Genomic DNA, 16314 nt, shown 5'->3' on the forward strand with positions numbered 1-16314 from the left:
CACTCAATTTTTTTTGATTTCCCTGTGCATATAAAAGTTATGTTTACACTATAATCTATTAAGTGTGCAATAGCATTATGTCTAAAAACATGTACACACCCTAATTTAAAATACTTTATTGTTAAAATGCTAATGATCACATGAGCCTCCGGTGAATCCTCTTTTTGCTTGTGTGGGGGGTCTTGCCTCCATGTTGATGGCTGCTGACTGATTTGGGTGGTGACTGCTGAAGGATGGGTGACTGTGCCAACTGCTTAAAAATAAGACAACAATAAAGTTTGCTGCATTAATTGGCTCTTCCTTTCATGAAATATTTCTCTGTAGTATGTGATACTCTTTGATAGGATTTTACCCATAGGAGAACTTCTTTCAAAACTGGAGTCAATCCTCTCAAACCCTGGCACTACTTTATCAATTAAGTATATGTAACATTCTAAATCCTTTATTGTCATTTTTACAATGCTTACAGCATCTTCACCAAGTATAGACTCCATCTTAAGAAACCATTTTCTTTACTCTTCCCCCACATCCATTCAAGTTTTATCATGAGATTATAGCAATTTAGTCACATCTTCAGGCCCCACTTTTAATTCTAATTCTCTTACTATTTCTGCCATATCTGCAGTTACTTCCTCCACTGAAGTCTTGAACCTCTCAAGGTCATCCATGATGGTTAAAATTAATTTCTTCCAAACTCCTAGTAATGTTGATATTGACCTCCTATGAATCACAAATGTTCTTAATGGCATCTAGAATGGTGAATCTTTCCCAGACGAAAATCTTGAAAATCCTTTTCAATTTACTTTGCCCAGATCCATCAGAACAATCACTATCTAGGGGAGTTCTAGCCTCATGAAATGTATTTCTTAAATTACAAGACTTAAAGGTCAAATTTACTCCTGGATCCATGGGCTAAAGAATGTTGTGTCAGCAGACATGACAACAATAATCTCCTTGTACGTCACCGTCAGAGCTCTTAGGTGACTAGATGTATTGTCCTTGACCAGCAGTATTTTGAAAGTTATCTTTTCTTCTGTGTAGATCTCAACAGTAGCCTTAAAATACTCAGTAAACCATGCTGTAAACAGATGTGCTATCATCCAGGCTTTGTTGCTTCATTTATAGAGAACAGGTAGAGCAGATTTAGCATCAATCTTAAGGGCCCTAGAATTTTTGGAATGTTAAATGAACACTGGCTTTAACTGAAAGTCACAAGCTACAGTAGTCCCTAATGAGAGAGTCAGCCTGTCTTTTGAAGCTCTCAAGGTAGGCAGTGACTTCTCTCTAGCTATAAAAGTCCTAGATGGCACCAGCTTCCCATAGAAGGCTATTTTGTCTACACTAAGAATCTATCGTTGCTCTCGGGTGGCCCTGGTCAGGGAAGACAAATTGTATGTGTCACTTCAACTGGCCATAGTGGTAGAAGTAGAGGCAGTGGGGCCTGTGTGACCACTTGGGTTTGTGAAATGGCTGCTGGCATTTCTGAATCCAGTGGGGCTGATTGCAAAGGAGGCCCAAGGAACAGTGCCAAGTTAGATGCTGATTACTCACTTTGAGTCCTTTATTGCAGAGTCTGTTCATTACCAAAAGGGTACTGTGAATATATGCCTGATGTTGCTAAATGTAAACAATAGTTAGAGAGAAAGATTTTCCAAATGAATTTGAAAAACTTACTGTAGAAAATTCACCCAATCAAGAAGCTGGAATTAGTAAGGGTCAAGGAATAGCAGGGGAAGGAGAGAAGAAAAAACAGAAGAGAGGTGGAAGGGGTCAAATAAAACCAAAATAGGAGACTGTAATATAAAAGGTTATTATAGCCAAAATTCCCACAGTAAAGAAGAAATATGTAAAAACAGTGTGTGGCCTTGCAACTTTTGAAATTGATCTTAAAGAAGCACAAAGATTTTTCTGCTCAAAAATTCTCCTGTGGTACCTCAGTAACGGGGAGGATGAAATTATTCAGGAAGACTCTACAGATGGCATAATTGATACCATTCAGAAAAAACAGCCAGAGATGGATGATGACAGCATTGAAAATCTTGAAGTAGTAAATATGTAGTTTTGAAAACATGTCTGTATTTAATGGCCAGATCTGAGAGTTGATACCGCCAAATGGAGAGAAGTCTTTTAAATATTAATAAATAGATACACACACACACTTATCTTACAGTAAAACTGTAGGCTTCATTCTTGGCGTTTTCACTATTCTGTACAAGGCTGTTTGGTCTTTTATTGCCAAAGTCAAATAAATAGGAGAGATTGTCATGCTTATGTATGAAATAGAATTCAGTCAAATAAAAAATTTTGGTTATTTTGTTACGGACATTTACCCCTTCTTCATAATTTTTTTGAAAAACCCCAGTAGATTTTTTTTTTTTTTTTTTTTTTTGTGGGGAAGGCATTTGTGATACTGATCTAATGCTGAGAGATTTTTAAAAGAATTCGAATTTGGCTTCCTCACCAGTAATAAGAATATCTTGCTTCTTTGACATGACAGTTTAGAGATGGATGAGAATCTAATAGATTTGTGGTTGAATTTGCTTCACTGTTACCAAGTACACTTTGTGGGCACAATAACATACTGTTGGTGGGATTTGTTCAAGCTATTCTGGAAATTATTTGGTAAAGTATACTAAAAGCCTTTAGACCATTCGCACTGTTTGTACTAGTAAGTCACTTCTTTGACATCATTCTAAAGAAATAATCAGTCTTGCATAAAACTTATGAATGAAGGTGTTCATCACAATGTTATTTATAATATCAAAAAGTTGCAAATAATATAAACAATTGGGAAATAAATGGTTAAAGAAGTGATAATGCATCACGTGGTAGAATATTATGCATGTATTTAAAAACCATATTTTCTAAGAATATTTGGAAACACATTTGGCAATGTGAAGTGGGGGCACACCCCAGATACATCATTATCTTTTGGGATGGAATTTCATTCTCATTGCCCAGGCTGGAGTACAATGGTGCCATCTTGGCTCACTGCAACCTCTATCTTCTGGGTTTAAGCAATTCTCCTGCCTCAGCCTCCCATGTAGCTGGGATTACAGGCATGTGCCATCATGCCCGGCTAATTTTTGTATTTTTAGTAGAGATGGGGTTTCACCATGTTGACCAGGCTGGTCTCGAACTCCTGACCTCGGGTAATTCACCCACTTCGGCCTCCCAAAGTGCTAGGATTATAGGCAGGAGCCACCGTGCCTGGCCTACATTTTAGATATTTATTATCATCATTGTTCTGAGTGGAAGTCCATTCAGAGAGGCTAGACACTTTTGTTGTGGCTATAAATTATGTGAGTAAAATTCTGCTAACCAATTAAAAATAATATACACCCATGTTTAATAGTCTGGAAAATAGCAATTAAAGCATATCTTTCTTATAAAAGAACGGACACTTTTAATGAATGCATTAGATGAATTTAAACTTTAAGTCAGGTGATGCAAATAAAAAAGATGACTTGTATTTTAAATTGGTATGGTCACCTTTAAGAACTTAGAACCCATGAAACCATTGTTTACTGTCATGCAAATTATGATCCTGAATAAATTTTTTTAAAAAATAAAGTCTCAGAAAATGTGTAATAAAGATGTAAAGTAAAACAATGAAAAAAGAGGAAAATCTATGGTTTAAGTGTAGCCACTTTCATCAATTATCTTAGCTGGATCTTCTGGATAACTTGCTACAGTTTGTGTATCAGCATTTACTGCTTCACCTTGTACTTTTATGTTACAGAGATGGCTTCTTTCCTTAAACCTCATGAACCAACCTCTGTTACCTTCAAACTCTTTTTCTGAAGCTTCCTTACCTCTCTCAGGCTTCACAGAATTGGAGAGAGCTGGGGCGTTACTCTGGATTAGGCTTTGGCTTACAGAAAATTTTGTGGCTGGTTTGATTTTCTAACTAGACTACTAAATTTTCTCCATATCAGCAAAAGCTTGTGTTGCTTTCTTACCGTTCATGTGTTCACTAAAGTAGCACTTTTAATTTCCTTCAAGAACTTTTCCTTTATACTCAAAACCTGATTACCTGTTTGGTGCAAGAGACCTAGCTTTCAGACTCTTTTGGGTTTTTGACATGCCTTCCTAAGTTTAATTGTTTCTAGCTTTTGATTTAAAGTGAGAGATGTGCGGTTCTTCTTTTCACTTGAACACTTAGAGGCCATTATGATGTTATTCACTGGCCTAATTTCAATATTGTGTCTCAGAGAATAGGGAGGCCCAAGGAAACAGAGAGATGGGGGAATGGCTGGTCGGTAGAGTCATCAGAACATATAAAATATTTATTAAACTTGCTGTCTTCATGGTATTTCAAACCAACTACAATGGTAACATCAAAGACTATTGATCACAGATTACCATAACAAATGTAGTAATAATTAAAAAGTTTGAAATACTGCATTACCAAATGTGACATGGAGACATGAAGTGAACACACGCTGTCAGAAATAAGGTGTTGATAGCTGTGCTCCAGTATGAGAGTGTCTGTTTTCCCACAGTCTTGACAACAGAATGGTTTTAAAATTGTCATGTTTAAAAATTTTTGCTAGTTGATAGGTAAAAAACTGGTATCTCAGTATTGATTTAGTTTGCATTTCTTTAGTTATAAGTGAGTTTGAACATATTTTCAAAATGCTTCAGGGCCATTTTAATCTATTTTTTGTGAGTTGTCTGTTTATGTCTTTTCCCCACTTTTCCATCATGTTTTGATCCTTTTCTCCTCTGTTTTAAGAGTTCTTTAAATATAAGAGATATTAACTCTTTATCTGTAGTATATGCTATAAATTTTTTCTTAAAATTTTCATTGATTCATTAAAAATAATAAACCTATTACATGCTGACATCTAACAATATATTACATGAAAATAACTATTTTTCAAAGCAAACATTTCAGAAAGTGGCACTGTTTAAATGTTTGCAATAGACTCCCAAATCTGCCTCTGTATTCAGAATGCTCCAAGAAACTGTTTTGGATTCAAGTATAAGAGGAAATGCCACTCAAATGTTGGAGAAGGGAAGGTAGATATTTTTCTCTGATACTATGCTAAAAGTTGACAAATGGTAGATTTTTAAATTATTATGTGTGATTGACTAATCATAATTGTATACATTTATGGGGTACAATGTGATGTTTTGATATATGTATACAATGTGGAATGATGAAATCAAGTTAATTAACATGTATCACCTCCCTATTCTATCTTTTTTTATGGTGAAACACTTAAAAGTTAGTTATTTTGAAATATATTATTGTAGTTACCCTGCTTTGAAATAGATCTTAAAACTTATTCTTCCTATTTATCTGAAAATCTGTACCCTTTGATCAACAACTTCTCCCATTCCTTCCTTCTTCACATTCCCAGTCTCTGGTAACTATCTTTCTACTACTTCTATGAGTTTAACTTTTTTAGATTCCACATTTAAGAAAGATCATGCAGTATTTGTCTTTCTGTTTCTGGCTTACTTAGCTTAGCATAATGTCCTCCAGTTTTATCCATATTCTTGCAAAAGACAGGCTTTCTTTCTAAAGGCTAAGTAGTATTCCATTATACAGACACACAATGAAATACACACACACACAAACACACATATGCACATACACATACCGTGTTTTAAAATTGTTTATTTTTTCTTCCAACTTTTATTTTAGGTTCAGAAAGTACATGGGCAGGTTTGCTCATGGGTAAACTGTGTGGGGTTTGGTGTACAGATGACTTGTCACCCACAGTGAGCGCAGTACCTGACAGGTAGTATCCTCACCTTCCTCCTACTTTCCACCCTCAAGTGAGCCCTGGTGTCTGTTGTTCTCTTTCTTGTGTCCATGTGTACTCAATGTTGAGCACCCATTTATTAGTGAGAACATGCAGTGTTTGATTTTCTGTTCCTGTATCAATTTGCTAAGGATGATGGCCTCCGGCTGCATCCATGTTGCTGCAAAAAACATGAATGATTTCATTCTTTTTTTATGGCTGCAGTATATATACTCCATGGAGTATATGTACCACATTTTCTTTCTTTCTTTTTTCTATTTTTTTTTTTTAGACAGAGTCTCGCTCTGTCACTCAGGCCGGAGTGTTGGAGTGCAGTGGCACGATCTCGGCTCACTGCAACCTCCACCTCCCGGGTTCATGCCATTCTCCTGCCTCAGCCTCCTGAGTAGCTGGGACTACAGGCGCCTGCCACCAGGCCTGGATAATTTTTTGTATTTTTAGTAGAGATAGGGTTTCACCATGTTAACCAGGATGGTCTCGATCTCCTGAACTCGTGATCTGCCCGCCTCGGCCTCCCAAAGTGCTGGGATTACAGGCGTGAGCCACCGCGCCCGGCCTCCACATTTTCTTTATCCAGGCCACCACTGATGGGCATCTAGGTTGATTCCGTGGCTTTGCTATTGTGAAAAGTGCTGCAATGAATACTTGGGTCTTTATATTTCTTTGGATATATACCCACTAATGGGATTGTTGGGTTGAATGGTAATTCTGTTTTAAGTTCTTTGAGAAATTTCCAAACTGCTTTATTTTTAAAAAAGTAACACATTTAAAAAATCCATTCAGCTCGGTTCCATATCTTGGCTACTGCAAATAATGCTGCAATGAACATGGGAGTGTGGATACCCCTTTGACACTGATTTTAGTTTCTTTGGATATATACTTGGAAACAGGATTACTGGATCATATGATAGCTCTATTTTTAGTTTTCTGAGGAACCTCCAATGCTGTTTTCCATAACGGCTGTACAAATTTACATTCCCACCAACAAAGTAAAGAAGGCCCTTTTCTCCACATCCTTGCCAACACTTATCTTTCATCTTTTCGGTAAAAGCCATTCTAACTGGTGTGAGATGATATATCATTGTGGTTTTAATTTGCATTTCCTTAATGATTAGTTAATCTGAGCATTTTTTCATGTACCTCTTGGCCACTGTATGCCTTCTTTTGGGAAATGTCTGTTCAGGTCTTTTGCTCATTTTTAAATCAGGTTGTTTTCCTGAAGTTGAAATGTCTGAGTTCCTTTTATATTTTGGATATTAACTCCTTATCAGATGTATGGTTTGCAAAGATTTTCTCCCCTTCTGTGAATTGTCTCTTCACTTTGTTAATCGTTTCCTTTGCTGTGCAAAAGGTTTTTTAGTTTAGATGTCATTCCATTTGTCTGTCTTTCCTTTTGTTGCCTGTACTTTTGAGATATTTTGTCAGTATTTTCTCTCAGCAGTTGTCTTTTGACTGTTTCTGGTAATTTTTGGTCATGCAACATTAAAAGTTTTTTTTATTTTTTATTTTTTATGAGAGTCTCACTCTATTATCCAGGCTGGAGTGCAGTGGCATGATTGTGGCTCACTGCAGCCCAAACCTGTTGGGCTCAAGCAATCCTTCCACCTCAGCATCCTGAGTAGCTGGGACTATAGGCATGTGCCATTACGCTCAGCTAATTTTTTTTTTTTTTTTTTTTGTAGAAACAGGGTCTCACTATGTTGCCCAGGCTGGTAAAATTTTTTCACGTGGCCATATTTGTCAATCTTTTCTTCTATTCCTCTAGCTTTAGATCTTAGAAAGCCTTTCTCTTCACCAAGGTTAACGAGAAAGTTACTAAGTTTTCTTCCGTTAGTTGCATGGTTTCGTTTTCAAATATTTAGATCCTTAATCCATTTGTTTATTCTTGTGCATGGTGTGAGATATGAGTTATCTATCTGGTTGTTCAGTTGTCCCAGCCCATTTAATTAAGAAGTCAACCTTTATCCCAATGATCTGAAATACCGCCTTCATCATACACTAAGTGTCTGTAAGTCCTTGGGTCTAATTCTGAACTTTTTATTCTATTCCACTTGTCTATTGTCTATTCATGTACTAGAAACACACTGTTCCGATTTCGGCTTTATAGTATGCCTCAATGGCTGGTAGTCAGAACCCTGTTGTTTAATTAGCTGTAGCTGAGTTCAGGGTAATATTTATCTTTGTTATAATTCTAGATCTAAATAGCTGTATCCTGTAGATTGCTACTATTCAACTATACATTACTGTTTACTTGAGACAAAGGAGGTTAGGGCCGATACCAAATACAAATTTTAAAGAAAAGCGGCTAATTTATTTAGTTCATCTGGAATTCCTAGAGATGCTGATCTGGCACAACATAAACAGTCTAGTCTAAGTACATTCAATCCACAATTTATGAAATTCTGTCTCAGAGGATTGGTGGAATTCCAGATTCTCGAACAAGATTCATTCCTGGGACACATGAATCTGATTCTGATTTGACCTTATAAATTGGTTGGGAACTACTATTATGTGTAAGTACCCAGCTGAATATTCCAAGATTTCCTAATAGAAAATACTAACATTTTCATTCATTCACAAATATTACTTGAACTTCCATTGTATGTCAGGCACTGTGCTAGGTTCTGAAGCTATCACAATGAGTAATATAGCTATGAACCCTGTCTGCCCTCCACAGTTTAGCAGGAAACAGAGGCAATTAAACATAATAATAATAATGTGATAAATACTAGCAGAGAGGAAATATAGGGTGCTAGGGCAACACACAGCTGGGGCACCTTAAGGTAATTTAGTAGAGCCAGATAAAGCTTTTTTAGAAGAAGCAATATTTAAGCTGAGACATGAAGAAGGACAAGGGGTGAACCAAGATGTGGCAGTTTTCCAGGCAAGGGAAAAAGTGTGCAAAGGCCCTAAGGCAAGAATAGCTTTTTACTTTCAAGGAACTGAAATCAGTTTCAATGTGGCTAGCATATAAGTGAGTGGGGAATGGTGGAAGATAGGGTATGGCAAGGGTTTTCCACTGGCAGTGGTTTTGCTCCCCAGGAAACATTTGGCAATTTCTGGGGACATTTCCGGTTGTCTTAATTAGGGGTTGAGGGAGTGCTACTGGTAGCAGACAGAGGTCAAGGACACTTCTTCTAAATATTGTACAGTATACAGGATAACATCTGCCTTGCCCCTGCCTGTCCTCCACACCCAACCCCACACAAAGAATTATGTAGTCTAAAATAACTGGTCCTGGGAAAAGCAGAAGTCCTTTCATTACAATTCTTATGATATTTTAAGAAGGGAGTTTGGATTTCATTCAAGGGCAAGGAGCAGCTTTTTGATAGCTTTAAGGAGCAAAAAACAAATGTTTTAGAAAGATTATTCAGTACAGAGAATTGACTAGAATTTCTTCATTCAAATATTTATGTACCATGCATTGTGTAGGAGCTGGGGATACAGTGATGAACATTTAAACACTGACCCATTCTAGTGGAAGAGGTAGAAAATAAAAACAACATGGAAATTAACAATAAACAACAAGGCTGTTTTCCCATATTCAGTATTCCAAATGTAGATGAAATTTGGGACTGACAGTAAAACTTCAGTGTTAATTTTTAGAGGAAAAAGGCCCTAGACAAATTTCATAAAACATTATCTGTGAGCTATTTGTTGTTTAGTTTGGATCTCATTTCTACTAAATGAAAATATTTTAAAAAATAACCACTACAACACAAATAAAATCTTATTCTTCATTATTGTTTTTCATTTTCTGTGTATGTATGTGTGCGTGTGTGCGCGCGCGTGCACGTGTATCTGGCTTACACTTCCATATTATGTTCAAAATGCTCAATATTAAAGGATTACTGAAATGATTACTTCTTTGGCTGACAGCTTTAATAGTGACTGCAACAATTTCAGGAACCATGATCATCTGACACCCCCTGGTATAGTACAGAACTTGTCTCTTGGCAAGGATGACATTTAATTTTTTTCTTACATAGATTTCCTTAGGAAAAAAAACCTTTGCTTTTTGTATCTCTGTGACACTTCTTAAAATTATGCTGTTTTCTCTAATGAACCTCATTTCAAGACGTATTAGTTTTTTAATCTAAGGACTAAGTCAGTGACAACTTGCTTAATGTGTTGGGAGATTCTAGTTGCATAAAAACCTTTTTTGAAGAAGAATTTTAGGTCAGCAAAACGACTGAAAGTACATCTTCACTATAATTTTCTTGCTGTGAAGCCACATTAAATGATGGATGGATTTTCCAAAATAGCACTAAACTAAACTCCTTCCTGCCACAATAGAGAGGCAGCATCGTGCAGTGGTTAGGAGTATAGACTTTGCCTGCTTCAGTTTAAATCTTGACTCAGTCATGTACTAGCTTATGGTCTCAAGCAAGTTATTTAACCTCAAAGCCTCTGTTTCCTCATTTGTAAAATGGGGATAACCACAGCGTTCACATTATAGGGGAGGATACTGACTCTGAATCCTCATTTTGCCATTTATTAACAGCATGACTTTGAAAAAAATTAATCACTGAAGTCACTGTTTCTTCATCTGTAAAATGAGATAATGATGTACCTCATAGGGTTAAGGTAAAAACGAAGAAATGATATAGCAAATACAATGTAAATAGCACTAAGCCACAACACACATTAAGCCTTCCATAAAGGGACGCCAACTTCTCCTTGTCTTGTGAATTTTGTGTGTATTACCACAAGGGTGCAACAGATTCAAAACCTAGAGAAACCACTGCTGGAGTTAAACTCACATATCCAGGAAAGGTCCTGAATGAGATCTCCCTGCCCCCTACTGTGATTACGCTTTAGAAGAAATATGCAATGTTAAGTGGAGACATGCTCCAGAGATGCCAACCTATCAAAATCTTTGCTTCAAATGGAAAGTATTTCTTCAATAAATGAAATAGTTCTAAAGTTGTGACAAAAACTCTCCAGTGTTCTCAGTTAACTAGATGCCCAAGAAAGAGCAAGAATGTTATGAAATGCCAATGATAATTACTGACATACAAAGAATTGACACCAAGAATACGTCAAATCGAGAGATTTTTCAAAAACGCTTTAAATTGTCATGTTAGTCTACCTCATCAAAACATTAACTAATTTGAAAATCCTATTTAAAAGATAATTTCTGCTTACTGGTTTGTTACAGGTGAGAAGCAAGGTTTGTGGGCTTCTGCTCTATGCATCTACAGAACACTTTTGTGTAGCTGAACTATAACAAGTAGCACAATAACTGGGATAACATTCAGTTTTAAGCTAAGTGGCTACTTCTGATACAATGTTATAAGCTGAACAGTATTCCATGTCTAGGTGCAACTAGATTAATTTATATTTTGCCTAAGGAAGACACAATCATGAAATTTAACACGTAATCACTCCTCAAATAAGTATAAACAGTCACTAATTTCCTACTTACGACATGTAACGTTTTCCAAATATTGAACGTGAACATCTTGGACTTCTCTTGATGAGAGAAAGAATAAGATGAACAAAGTGAGGAGAATTAATTCTCTGTGATCTTAGCACTTATCTTCTGACGTATTATGTATGTATTTGTTTATTGTCTTTCTCTCATGAGAATGTGGACTATATAACAGCAGGAATTGTGTCTGTTTTGTTCACCGATTCATCTTCAATCCTGGATTACAGGTCCTCCAAATGTATATCTAAAGTGAATAACTGCATGACTGAATAACTGAAGTGCTGGAAGCACTTTAACATCTGTGTATTTCTAAGATAGATATTTAGTCTAACTGTTCTAAAGAAGAGGATAGAGACTGTTTACATAGCGGATATTTAGAAAAAAAAAAGATGTCTTAAAGCTACAATGACTTAGCAATGAATTGAGGGAAATCTCAGACTCTGCAGAAGCCCATTTATAGATGAGAGTGTACTATTGAGTGGGGATAATTAATAATGTATCTGGGAAAACATGCTGTTTCTGGTTTGGAGCTGGAGTGTATTTCTACGAAGAAATTTGAACCTTACAATATTATAGACCACCTATAAAACTTCAGCAAAGCACAGGAATTAGAAACACCAGGTACTGTGGAAGAGGAAGGTGAAGAAGGGACCTGAAAACACAGAGTTTATTTGAAGTTTATATAAGAAGTTGTTAGATTCCCATCCCTGCCCGGCCCAGCCAGGTGACTACCTTCCCCAACACCCACAGGAAAGAGAACTAGAGAAATTAAAGAAGAGAGAATCTAGACTTAGTGACACCACACATTGAGCAAGGTAGAGATCAGGTGCAGGACTGAAAACAAGGGGCTTAAGTAAATGTCTGATACTGAACAGTGAAACCCCAGCCCAGCCCTCTTTTCCTGCCCGGCTCTAAAATGCTGGCACACAAGACATATACTCTCCATTCAGAAGACTGGAGGATTCTTTGCTAGAGAATCTGAACAGCCCAGGAAAAAAACTTAGAAATACTGACTTTTGGGCATTTCAAAAAAAAGCATGGATTATCTTAATGTTCTACGGTCAAGCTCTCTACACACACAAGCTTCTAATCAGTTTTTCAGTGCCTAAGTGAAAAACACATTGCATCCGTAAAACAAGAACAGGGTGCTATAAAAGGAGATAGCTGGAGAAAAGAAAGAACTACTACAAATTAAAACTATGAGAGCAAAATAAAAAATTTTAAAAGGATTGGAAAGTAATGTTGAAGAAATCTCTCAAAGGTGGCTTGAAAAACCAACAAACAAAAGTATAGAAAACAGAAAAGTTAAGTCAACAAGAGTATCATATCAGTATAGGAAATCTAATTATTTTATTTTTTTTTTGAGACAGAGTCTCGCTCTGTTGCCCAGGCTGAAGTGCAGCAGCATAATCTCGGCTAGCTGCAACCTCTGCCTCCTGGGTTCAAGCAATTCTCCTGCCTCAGCTTCCTGAATAGCCAGGACTACAGGCATGGGCTACCATGCCTGGCTAATTTTTGTATTTTTTTTGGAGACAGAGCTTTGCCATGTGAGTCAGGCTGGTCTCAAACTCCCGACCTCAGATGATCCACCCACCGTGGCTTCCCAAAGTGCTGGGATTATAGGGATGAGCTACTGTGCCCAGCCAGAAATCTAATTTTTTATTAATACGAGTTGTAGAAGGACAAAATAGAGGAAATGGTGGTGAAGAGATTATCATAAATAATACAAAAGCATTTCTCAGAATTAAAGAATATCTCCAGGGCTTGCTAGGTACCAACAGAATAAATGAAAAAGACTCAAGAACAATGGTGATAAAAAAGAAGGTTCTCAAGGTATATATAAAGGATTAGGAATAAGTATAGTATCAGAGTATTTAATAGTAATATTGGAAGTTCAAGACAATGGAGCAATACCTTCAAAATTGAGAAAAAATAATTTTTACCCTAGAATGATATACTGTGTCAAACAAATAAGCAAGTATAAGCACAGAATAATGATGCTTTTAGAAATAGTAAGTCTCAAAAAATTTATGTCCTATGCATGTTTTCTTAGGAAGCTACTGGAGGATATGCTCTACCAAAATGAAGAATAAAATCGAGAAAGAATATGACGTAAGATGAAACACAAAAGAGAAGAGATAGGAAGTCCCAGGAGAACAAGGCGGTAAGCTTTCAGAGCATCCTAGGTCCAGACTGAGCTTAATGGAGGGCTCTAGGCCGGAGGCCTCCAGGGTAAAAAATGTAACTCGTAAGTGTGGAAAACTGTACTGACAGACATTTTACAAAACTACATTAAGGGTTATGAAATGACTTAGCCAAAGGTTTGAAGAAAAATAAGCAAATTTTAAAATGAGGCATTTCATAAACTCCTAGGAAAAACAAAATTGTTCAAGAAGGAAATGTTATTCTTGGCTCCGGAGTGACATATTTGCATTGTACTAATACTGAAAATACTATATATAATATGGATTCAGCCAAAAATCATGCAATAATTGTATTGGGATGGTGGTAGGAAGAAGGAAGGTGAAAGAGCTATAATTCCCATCATCCATAATAAGAAGCAATAGATATTTTGTAAACTAATAACAATTTTAGCAGTATATGAATAGTATTTAGAAATATGGAGGGGAAAATCAGAGAAACTTCCTTCAGAGGTAAAAGTGACTGCCTGTGGGGAGAAGATGGGTGGGGTAGAGGAAGATAACTGCTAGTTTTGAGCATTATTTGATTTTCTATGTGCTTATGTTATTTTGAAAAAAATAGAAATTTCAAACCCAAATGTATAAAAAATATTATGGACAGTGTAGTACAGCAAGAAGAGTTTTAAGCTAGGAATGAAAATTTAAAACTGTTGATTACTTATACCCTGATGTTGGGTAAAACATACCACTTCTGGTTGGGTGCAGTGGCTCACACCTGTAATCCCAGCACTCTAGAGGCTGAGGCAGGTGGATCACCTGAGACAAGGGGTTTGAGGGAAGCCAGGCCAACATGGCAAAACCCCGTCTCTACTAAAAATACAAAAATTAGTCTGGTGTGGTGGCGTGCACCTGTAGTCCCAGCTATAGCTACTCACGAAGCTGAGGAACGAGAATCACTTGAACTTGGGAAGTGGAGGCTGCAGTGAGCCGAGATTGCACCACTGCACTCTAGCCTGGGAAACCGAGCGAAACTCTATCTCAAAACAAACAAACCAACTACCCCACTTCTTTGGGTCTCAACTTCTTTATTTATTCACTAGAAGACTTTCTTTCTAAGGGTCTTTCCAACTCTAAGGTTCTGATCCCATCATAATAAAGTATTTTTTCTAGGAATAGCAAAGAAAGAGAAACTTTCCTCCACGTTCTCATGGTATAGCTTTGTGTATTTTTGTTCACTTTGCCAAAGGTCTCCCTATCTTTGCTTCCTTGATATTAAAATTGAACTATCATATCTCCAACATGGGAATCATATTGTACCTGTGAGGCTAGTCTTCGCATAGCCTCCTCCTGCCGTCTGCGCATTTCTGGAGTTCCTGGGCAGCTTCCACTGGTGATAGATGAGTGGGCTGAAGGTGGCTGTGTGAGTGGCAGCTCTCTGTTGGCATCCACATCTGGATTAAAAAGATTTAATGTTGGCATCAGATAATCATAAAACTTTAAAGAAAATGGCTAAATTCTATTTGCTCTATTATCCAACAATTTTGCTTCTAAGTATATTACCTAAGAGAAATAACAACACATGTCCACCCAAAAACTTGTACACAAATGTTCATAGAAGAATGATTCATAATAGCTAAAAGTGGAAACAACCTAAATGCCCACCAACTGATGAATAGATGAAACACAAAATATCCATTCAATAGACTATTACTCAACAATAAAAAGAAATGAGATACCAACACATGCTAGAACGGGGATAACCCTTGAAAATGTCGTGCTAAATCAAAGAGGTCAGTAAAAAAAAAAAGGACCATATACTGTATGATTCTACTTATATGAAATGCCCAGAATAGAAACATCTGTAGAGACAGAAAGTAAATGAGTGGTTACCTAGCGCTGGAAATAGAGGATTAAGAGTAGAATGAGGATTGACTGCTAACAGGCATGAGTTTCTTTTAAGGGGATGAAAATGGCCTAAAGTTAGATTATGGTGATTGCTGTACAACCCTGTGAATTATACTAAAAATACTGAGTTGAACGCTTTAAATGGTGAATTACATGGTATGTGAGTTACAGCTCCATAAAACTGTTTCAAGATTTTTAAAAAAATTCAATGTTCTTGTTATTTAGAAAATTTATTACTAGTAGAAATTAGACTACATTATGAATAAGATCATACTTTAAAAATGGATACCAAAGTAAATATTAGAAGTTGTTATTTGATGGCCGATAGTGATTGAAAAGAAGGAAGAATAGGAAAAAGTAGTCCTCATTTAACTCCCTACCAGTAGGAGTGAATTTAGACTTCTTTCATTTAACTGGTGCAGTAAATTTCTTGGTCACTGGATACAGTTCTGGATAACTGCCGGGGGATGGGCATGGAGGATGGCAGTGAAAAAAGCCTCAAGAAATGTGTAACATTTTGGATTGAGGTGAAGTTCAGTGATTGCATGTCACTGTATTAGTTCTGCTGTTCACTTCCTCCCCCTACTCTATTCCCCTTTATTTGGTATTTGATTCTGTGGGTAATTACTGTCCAAATGCCCTCTGTCTTTCTAGCTATTTCCTTTTGGAAAATGCCCTTCTTTTTGTCTAAATGCTTTACTCTCTGTTTGGTATTTAGACAGTAGTAGAAGTAAAAGTTAATAGGTAGCCAGTAGTCAATGTGCATAGCACAATGGCAAAAGAGACTTCTGAAATGAGCAGAGTAGGAACGGTAGGATTTATTTACTTAACAGCTGTTTGGGGGCTTGGCAGCTGTTGGCAAATGTCAAATCCAAATAATAACTACATTGAGACTTTTAGTGATAGAAACATACAGTCCTGTATTAGAGCTTCCCCAACTACTATGCTGAGAATCCCTGTAGTTAACGTAATAATCTTGAATTATACAACAGGACTGTTTTCACAAAATATTTTTGTTCTTTGTGTGTGTGTGTGCTGGGGGTACGGACAATGGTGG

At 36.8% G+C, this 16314-nt stretch overlaps 1 protein-coding gene and 1 pseudogene across 1 annotated transcript in view; one reads left to right on the forward strand and one right to left on the reverse strand.

Moving 5' to 3' along the window:
• TANC2 (tetratricopeptide repeat, ankyrin repeat and coiled-coil containing 2) overlaps positions 1-16314 on the reverse strand; it is a 483987-nt gene that overhangs the window by 102458 nt on the left and 365215 nt on the right. The window contains exon 11 of the mRNA XM_017882923.1: positions 14670-14803. Coding sequence (XP_017738412.1) covers positions 14670-14803 — 134 coding nt within the window. The remainder of the gene's footprint in view (positions 1-14669; positions 14804-16314) is intronic.
• Positions 1446-2059, forward strand: LOC108536238 (density-regulated protein pseudogene; annotated as a pseudogene).

The sequence above is a fragment of the Rhinopithecus bieti genome, unplaced genomic scaffold (assembly GCF_001698545.2).
Source record: "Rhinopithecus bieti isolate Rb0 unplaced genomic scaffold, ASM169854v2 scaffold_12928, whole genome shotgun sequence".
NCBI classification, from domain to species: Eukaryota; Metazoa; Chordata; class Mammalia; order Primates; family Cercopithecidae; genus Rhinopithecus; species Rhinopithecus bieti.